Source organism: Triticum aestivum, chromosome 7B (assembly GCF_018294505.1).
Source record: "Triticum aestivum cultivar Chinese Spring chromosome 7B, IWGSC CS RefSeq v2.1, whole genome shotgun sequence".
Lineage (NCBI taxonomy): Eukaryota > Viridiplantae > Streptophyta > Magnoliopsida > Poales > Poaceae > Triticum > Triticum aestivum.
Window position 1 is genome coordinate 635,630,188 of NC_057813.1, and position 8,942 is coordinate 635,639,129.

Consider the following 8,942-nt stretch of genomic DNA (forward strand, 5'->3'; position numbering starts at 1 on the left):
TTATCGGGTGTGTTCGTATGGTTGTCTGGTTGTGATCTTTTTCACGGAATAAGGGTTTAACAAAATATTCAGTCATGATATTTGTAAAAAATGATTGTTCTTATTGAATATATTTGAATTATGTAATCATGCAAGTCATTTTGTGGTCTATGGATGTTATAATTATCGGTTAATAGGCTCATATGACATATTTTAAAAAAAACTACTCCCTCCATCCCAATATTAGTGACTCAACTTTGTACTAATTTCAGTACAAACTTGAGTCACATATTTTTGGACGGATGGAGTATTATTTTAGTGGACTCATAATTGAATGGTGATAATATAAGAAATCGAGACTTTGGGAGATGGCGAAAATTACACAGACGTCATGATTGCATGATTCTGAATAGATCCCCCTAAAAACCTCAAAACATCACATATATCATCTAAAGTTTAGCTCAGGCATTTCTCCTTTGACCGTCTGTCAATTCAACAAACCGCGACTTGATACATGAACTTTGCTTGTGCATCAGCATGCTCGACGATGTCCCTTTACTGGAGTAAGCCATATTTTTTAAATGGCTTGATAAAAAAGACTCGTTAAAGGAGAAATAAGACTCAAATTAGATGTTCTTATAGACTAGGATACGTGCGTTGCACGTGCATGCTTACTAGTGTTCACAAGGTAAAAAAGTGCATAGTGAGCTTTAGAAGGAAAAAGAAAAATCCGCAGCCTCCTGAACTACCCGCTCGGCTCGGGTGCCGGCTGAGCCGTGTTGTAATCGAGCCGGTCTCCTTTCCCTTACCCACCCGCATCAACTCGGCCCCCCTGATTCCAACCGGAAAAATCCAAGCGATCGATCTTCAGCTCCCGCGAACCTCCCTCGCCGTCAAGGTATGCGCACGCCACCGATTCCCTCTTCCCCCAAGCTATCAATCCGTTCTTCTTGCGGGGTTCCCGATGTTTAACCCAATTACCTGAACTGCAGGTCGTTCGGAGGAAGGGGGAGAGAAGATGGACGCGGAACAGGAGTCGCGGTGGGCGGCGGCGCAGGGGATCGGCATCGGCGAGGACCTCGTCCCAGCCGCGCTGCAGCACCTGGAGTTCATCGCCGCGGTTGACCGCCGCCGGTGGCTCTACGAGGGCCCGCTGCTCCACAGGGCCATACACAGGTATTGTCATCTTATTGGCTTTTCAACAACACAACTTACACAAGAGACCTTTGAGTCTGAAAATTAGTTTATTTTCTGTGGTGTTTCATTATTTTTCTGCCGGGGTATTGTTGATGAACAGTCTCTACTCTAGGGTGTGTTGGGAATAAAATTTGTCAGTAATCATTGCCATATTTCGACAAACTCTTGGTGAATTTCAGGATAACTCTTGCCAATCACTATTTGGAACGTTTTCCATGTCTCCTGACAAACACCTGCTGGAGGAAAATTAGACAAAACTACTAGTTTAGTTTACCTTAATATAGGTTGGTGGAAGAGTTGAACTGAGAATGTTTAGTTTTTTTTTTCCCGAAACAGTTGCCTCGTCCATTAATTAAGCAGAAGAGAGTTGCCCAGTTAATTAGTGGAAAATGGGGCGAAAACCAGGAATCTTTAGGTTTTCAGTTTTAAGGAATGGCATCGCCAGTAATTTTTCTGAAACCATCATCTGGTCTGTGCTTTCAGTTACAATTTGTTGCTACAGTTCTGGCCTTATCCGGAAATTTTGGCATGAAAATCTGGCTGCTTATTTACGTTCAAAGTCCCCATGCTGAAATCACTGATACTATGTAAAAGAATCAGTGATACTAAATTAATTTATGTTCTGTGTCGTATATAGACTTTAAAATATTGACTTTGTTGTGGTGCTAGGTACAAAGCTTGCTGGCTTCCCCTTCTTGCCAAGCACACTGAGGCCGTTGTTGCAGATGAGCCGTTGGTTGTCCCACTTGATTGTGAATGGATATGGCACTGCCATCGGCTTAACCCGGTATGCATATTAAGTTATTAACTGACAGATGCTCGTGTCTCGTTCAAAATCTGTGAACACCACATTAGAGAACTAGTATTTGGCTATTTGCACCTCTTGGCATAAAAGAAAATACTAGTGAACATGGTTGGAAATGTCTAAATCAAAATCATCTTGTATTGTTTCTGGCTTTGCTGTGCTAACAACAATATCTCTCAGACTCAATACATAAAGGACTGCAAGAGATTATATGGCAGAATACTGGGCACTAACAATGTCAAGTCCTCCATTCAAGCAAAGTCCAGGGATCAGGCTGAGAAAGTTTGGACCGAGTTATATCCTGGGGAGCCTTTTGAGTTGGAGTACTCAAGTCCTGACGATTTTGTTTACGTGGGTGATGGAACTGCAGGAGGCATTTCCTATGATTTGATCTCAGCTGTTAGGAGACAGTCTTCTTTCGTCTACGAGGTAGTTACATTACTAACCTTTGCTCTGATATACTACATATAAGACAAGTCAATCTGGTAAATTACCCATGATTGAACGACTGATATCTAAAAGTTAGCTATTCTAAATTTCACAAGCAGATTGATACCTGATTTTATTGGGCTAGCAAATGTTGGTGATAGTTCAGAAGTAGGGTAACTGTTGATCCATACATGTGGAAGAAAGCAATAGAAAAGCAGTGCTACTGCCTTTTCGTAAAAGAAAAAAAATTGAAGAACAATAAATAAAAAAATATGTACAGAAAGTCAGTGAGCTCCTTTGTTTCTGGCAGGTTGGAACACCAAACATGCATGATCATCGTTTTCTTGAAGAAGCTCTAGCTCGATACAAAGGTTTTTTGTATTTGATCAAGGTGAATCAGGAGAAAGGAATGAAACTCTTTCGTGTGCCAACCTATGATGTGGATCTAATGTGGCACACCCACCAACTGAATTCTGTCACCTACTACAGTGACATGCTGAATCTCCTTGGAAGAGTTCTGGAGCATGATGATACAGATGATGACCGAGCTGAAGGAAAGAAGCTCGACACCGGATTTTCAGGGACCACCGAGCAGTTCGAGAATACCTTTGGTCTGAGATACTGGAAGGTTGGTGCTATGTACCGTGGAAGCTTGCCATCTCCCGTGACATCCATTCCGCAGATATTTAGTAGTGAGGATGATACTGCTTTTGGTGTCGATAAAGCAGAGAAGCATCTTACTATTCTTGAAACAACAGTTGTCGAGGTATGATGCTCTTTTTACATCTTATTGTTGTCCATGAAGCAATAGTCACAGAAGTACAATAATTTCGATTTCAAAGATTTTTCTGATCTTATAAAATAACCTAAAATGTGGTATCTTGTACTATTAATATTATTATTGATTTGGAAGCACGCCTAATATTTGTTATCTAAAAACACGATCGAGCGCTTCTTTTGCCAAGAGACATTTACTGAATTTATGAACTCAAAATATTTTCATCCTTTGCAGTTATATTTACAGATTGTGGACATCAAGAATTTACCATCTGCAATTCCAGAGAAAAGTGTGTACGTGTGGTTCACCAAGACTCAACCAGATGTATTTATCAGTGATGGCGGCAGGTTAGATATTTCAACGAAAACAGGGAAGAGTATCGGAGCTGGTTTCCAATGTGAACCTACTGGCGAACTCATTCTTACAGCAATGGTTGATCAGGCGTATTTTGGGGCCTCGTCATTGAAGAAATCAGAACCATTGGGGAAGGTTTCAATCTCTCTTCAAGAGCTTACACAGCATGATTCGAGGCTTTCCTTTGAGAGGTGGTTTGAACTGAGAAGTCGTGGTGCATATGCTGGTTCCGCTCCTGTCAGTCTTCGTGTTGCTGCATCTTGTACTGTCCCAAGGCAGGCTCCACAGGTTCTTAGCATGGTCAATGTGAAGCCTTTCTCTCTGAAGGCCTGTCTATTGCCACATTCCATCAAGGATCAAAATATGAGCTCCTGGACTCGCTTCGTGTATGACTCTGGTACTGAACTCATTCGTCTTCAGATAAGGTATTTTTTTTACTGTGGTATCAATCATACATGTGCCAGAGCCATGAGTTGGTTGCGAGATCTTATGGGTTTCACCTCTAGCCTACCCCAACTTGCTTGGGACTAAAGGCTTTGTTGTTGTTGGTATCAATCATACATGTCAGTGAAGAAATGTACATTGACTCTAGAAACGCATTTGTATGCTGATTTGTAAGTCCTGCATGATACTTACTGACAATTTTTTCTAGAAACAAATTAACATTGATTGCTAATAGCATATGGTGTTATTGCATCTTCATTTCAAACTACAAATTCATATTTTCTTCAGGAATTGATATTCAACTTATATAGAAGTATTTGTACATTACCTTCAAAACAGATCCAAATTTATTCAAGTGGACACTGGAAAGTTTTATTTGCCTATGTTTAAGAAAGAAATATCAATTTCTTCTGCTCTAATGAGAATTTCCTCCTCTTTACTTCAGGGAGCACAAGGCCAAGAGTGGCATGGCTCTCATTCGAGAATTGGTTGGAGTAACAAAGTCATCAAAGCAACCATTTCAGCTTGCAGAATTCACAAAAAACCAATGGTCTTTTAACAACTCCAACTTATATATCACTCATGACCTGAAACCAAGCAAGGATGGCTGCATACACGAGCTCAAATACGGCAACAAACTGGTAAGGACAACTGCAGTCTACAGCTCATTTCATACAGGCAGTCTGTTCGCTCAAAAGATAGTCATTACATCAAGTTATATGTAAATAAATAAAACGTTTATGCATTTAACATACTCACAGTTCTGGTACTTCTTTGAACAAAACAGATCAAACTATACAGGGGAAGGAGACTAGCATATGAACTCAAATGCTGCAGTCAGCATGCTGAAGATACTACAGCAGTTACTGCTGTGAAGTTCTCAGCTGAACACCCCTATGGCAAAGCAGTCGCACTACTTGACACAGAATCAGAATTTATCACGGTACAATGCTCAGCTCTGATGTCATATCCTTCTAAGTACTCCCCTCTGTCCCATAATAATATAAGATGTACTCATATGTCGATTGTAATAACATCTTATATTATGGGACAGAGGGAGCAGTAAAGATTAATTTCCTTGCATCTCAGATATACTCATGGTGTTCTTACTTAAATTTAGGTTGATGAGGATTGGTTTCTGCTTCCCTGGGTCACAATATCATTCTTGTTCCTGAATTCCATTGGCAAAGATGGTGTGAAGCTCATCGAAGGTGCCATGGTACATAAGGGTGGAACCGTTGAGGCTGATACTACAGTGACCTCTGAAATGGTAAAAGGTGGAGCAGCAGGTGCCACTGCTGCGCAGTGTGGCCCTTGTGGCACGGCTGGTGGCAGTAACATGGTCATGGCAAGTGACAAGGCTGATCATGCTAGCTGTGGCGGGTCAGTCACTTCAAGCAGCAAGGTGGCTGATTCTAAGTGCGGTGGTTGTGGCTCAGACAATGGTGGTGGAAGCGGTGTCTCTGTGGTCACCATCTACAAGAAAGGTCATGCGAGCTGTGGCGTCGTTGCAGGTGGCGAGAATGGCCATATTGAGTCTGCTGGGTGTGGATCGGGATGCAGCAGTTCCTGCGGTGGCAGCATGGTTATTGAAAGCTCCCAGGAGGGGAACACCAAGTCAGGTGGCTGCGGTTCAGGTTGTGGTGGTGGAGGCTGTGGCGGCATGGTCATGGAAAGCTCCAAGACTGGCTTCGTCAAGTCAGGCGGTTGCGGTTCGGGCTGTGGTGGTGGTTGTGGTTCGGGCTGTGGCGGTGGTTACAGCAGCATGGTCATGGAAAGCTCCAAGACCGGCTTCGCCAAGTCAGGCGGTTGTGGTTCAGGCTGTGGTGGTGGTTGTGGTTCGGGCTGTGGCGGTGGTTGCGGCAGCATGGTAATGGAAAGCTCCAAGACTGGATTCGCCAAGTCAGGCGGATGCGGTTCTGGCTGTGGCGGTGGTTGCGGCAGCATGGTCATTTCACAGTAGTTATTGCCTTCCAGTTCCATGTCCTTTGACCTACTCATAGAGCTGTGGCCTGTGCTTGTAAATAATATTGAGGTTGGGTGTTGATTAGTTCAGTTGGTGGCGTGGGAAGGTCTGGGTTGTTCCAGTCCGGTAACTGGGAAGTGCCTATAATAATAATTCTATAAAAGAAAAAATTGACAGTACATGGTTTCTCTGCCCTTGTTATTATGAAGTACAGATCGCATGACTTGTTGATCTGTTCATGTAAACATGGTGAATTGCCTTGTTCTGTTTGCAATTTCCAACTACGCCTATCTGTCGCAAGATTTAGATATCCCTTGTTTTTCTGGTCATATATGCCTTGTTGACTTGCCCTGTTTTCTTTGCAATTTCCAAGTATGCTGATGCAGATCTTTGTGAAGACACCCACCGGCATGACCATCATCCTTGAGGCCGAGTCCTCTGGCACAAGGCAAATATACAGGACAAGGAGGGCATTCCGCCGGACCAGCAGAGGCTCATCTTTGCTGGTAAGCAGCTCGAGGATGGGGGGATGCTTGCTGATTACAATAACCAGAAGTTGTCCACATAGTGCTTAGGCTCAAGGGTGGCATGCAGATCTTGATGAAGACACCGGTAAGACCATCACCCTCAAGGTCGAGTCTTCTGACATGATTGATAATGTCGAAACAAAGAGGAGAGCATCCCCCCAGACCAGCAGCGGTTGATCTTCGCCAGCAAGCAGCTTGACTTGAGGATGGGCGGCATTCGTGCTGATTATAACATCCAGAAGGAGTCCACCCTCCACGTGGTTCTCCATCTGACACGATCGAGAATGTGAAGACCAAAATCCAAGACAAGGAGGGCATCCCAGCATCCCAGCAGCGCCTGATCGTCGCCCGTAAGCAGCTCGAGGATGGCCTCACTCTTGCAGATTACAACATTCAGAACGAGTTCACTCTCCATCTGGTGCTCCCCCTGCGTGGTAGCCAATGAGTTCTTTGGGCCCTGGAAATTTGATTCGTAAGTACGCATGTGTGATGTGTGTTTCCGTATTTGTCGCCCCTGGTAGCCTCTTCCCCTGTCGTTTCTTTGCTTGTCTTACGTCTGGGTGAAGTGTGTTTTTCACTCGGACATCCGTAGTCCTGTGCCGTTTGTGAGAACGTCTGGTGCTGCCGTTCCACAGCTTGGTCTCTGTTATGAATGACTTATTATAACCTCGATCTTCTGCCTATCATAGATGGTAAGATCTTCACGAGTCTCCTGCTTGTTTCCCGACCCAGTCTTGGTTTAAACATCTGCTACCGGCGTGATCACCGTCTGATATTAATAGCTTGTCTTTGTTACTTGTAATTACTTGTAATGCATAGTATATCTTCTCTATTAGTTGTGTCACGCGAACGCGAGTGACATTTTGGGCAGAATGGACGAGCGGTACAGTGAAGAGCGCAGATTTCCATCTGCATACGTATAAGCATGTTCGTGCTGAGAGCCTGAGAGACATAGGAGTGCTTGCGCCTGCAACCGCATGGCATCAGTGTGTGTTTCGCTTGTACTAACAAATACAGAAATAAAAATATCCACAACTAAGAATGAAAACAAATACAAAACTGAAATAATTAACGAAAAATCAATAGAAAACTAGATAAGTAACTGAAACGTAGGCACTGTTGAAAAAACCGTTCATAGAACAAAAATACGTGTGCACGTCCGCTATTCTTCAGCTGAACTTTCGAACAGTCATCAATATCCATTGAGTGCGGGCGGTCCGTCCCGCGAGTGACGGTTGCTCCCTCTCAGGCGACTTGTTCGGCGATCTAGGGTTTCCTGTGCGGCGCGACCCATCCTGCCGCCGGTCCTTGCTCCCCCATTTGTGACGTCTCCCTCCATCGCTCGCGCGGCCGCAACTGTTGTGGCCGCCCACGTTTCCCTCCTCCCACCACCAAAAGCCTTTTGTGCGAGTCTAGGGCGCGTGATGGTACACCACTAGTCACCCTAGATTCCTCAGATTGAATCCGGCTCGGGCTATGGGGATCGGGGGAAGGTCGAGGGTTTGTTGAAGGATCCGCGTCTGTCGGAGAAGGAAAAGAAGGGGATCAAGATCGGATGGGCGGGGTCCGGTAAGGCAGGTGTTGTGGAACCACAAGTGTTGGCCCAGTTGATGTCGGAGAAACAGTGTTTGTGGAGGCCATGGAGGAAACCCTTGGTCGGATATGGTGCCCTATCAAAGGTGTGGATTACAAGGAGGCTGGGGAAAACATCTTCCACTTTACCTTTGGGCAGGAGTCGGGGAAGAGGATGGCACTGGACGGGGGGCTTGGGAATTTGGTAATGATCTGCTAGTTTTGGAGGACTTTGTGCCCAGGAAACGCATTGAGGACTACTATTTTGATACTATCCTGATCTGGGTAGGTGTGCCGTCGAGTCTGATGACTAGAGAAACTGGTGAAACTATTGGGGCTAAAATCAGTGAGGTCCTGGATGTAGACACCCGGGAAAACGGAGAAGCCGTAGGTAGATACCTGCGGGTGAAGGTTAGGATGAAAATCAAAGCTCCCCTTATGAGGGGCTTCACTCTTGAGGAGGAGGTGGAGGAAGACAACCTGATAAAGAGTGGTATGGATACGGATGTGGAGGAGGATCGGAACTGGTGCCCTTTCGAGTATGAGTACCTGCCGAATTTCTGCTATAAGTGTGGGATCCTTTGCCATGTTGACAAGATGTGCAAGGTCCATTTGAAGAGGGGTGAACGTAGGCAGTTTGGTCCGTGGCTTAGGGCCAACATGGACAAGAGGAGGGCTGGGGCGCGGTCGACCACGGGTGGAAGAGGACAGAGTTCAAGAAGCACAGGGTCGTGGAAGGGGAGATCTTTGTCTGGAAGCGATGCACCATCTGGAGGAAGAAGGGTACGAGCTGGGCAGACATGGCACAGGAGGAGGAGCGGGGCCATGAGGTTACTAGTCCACTAAAGAACACGAACAGAGGTGATCGAGGGGGCTCACAAAAGAGACTCA

The 8,942-nt window shown here is 45.0% G+C and overlaps 1 protein-coding gene and 1 pseudogene across 1 annotated transcript; both read left to right on the plus strand.

The window, feature by feature from the left end:
* Positions 1 to 747: 747 nt before the first annotated feature.
* Positions 748 to 6,131, plus strand: LOC123156799 (glycine-rich domain-containing protein 1). Its single transcript, XM_044574986.1, has 9 exons — positions 748 to 877; positions 972 to 1,155; positions 1,846 to 1,963; positions 2,162 to 2,410; positions 2,721 to 3,176; positions 3,423 to 3,967; positions 4,432 to 4,627; positions 4,774 to 4,929; positions 5,107 to 6,131. Exons 2-9 carry the CDS (start codon positions 998 to 1,000, stop codon positions 5,947 to 5,949), a joined length of 2,721 nt encoding a protein of 906 aa, XP_044430921.1. The 5' UTR covers positions 748 to 877; positions 972 to 997; the 3' UTR covers positions 5,950 to 6,131.
* A 195-nt stretch (positions 6,132 to 6,326) lies between these two features.
* LOC123156800 (polyubiquitin-like) lies at positions 6,327 to 7,091 on the plus strand (annotated as a pseudogene).
* The last annotated feature ends 1,851 nt before the right edge of the window (positions 7,092 to 8,942 follow it).

Bases quoted from the DNA above. Each gene is read 5' to 3' on its own strand.
- LOC123156799 (XM_044574986.1), top strand. From the start codon at position 998: ATGGACGCGGAACAGGAGTCGCGGTGGGCGGCGGCGCAGGGGATCGGC. The intron at 2,411-2,720 runs GTAGTTACATTA...TGTTTCTGGCAG, and splicing joins AGTCTTCTTTCGTCTACGAG to GTTGGAACACCAAACATGCA. The intron at 3,968-4,431 runs GTATTTTTTTTA...TCTTTACTTCAG, and splicing joins CTCATTCGTCTTCAGATAAG to GGAGCACAAGGCCAAGAGTG.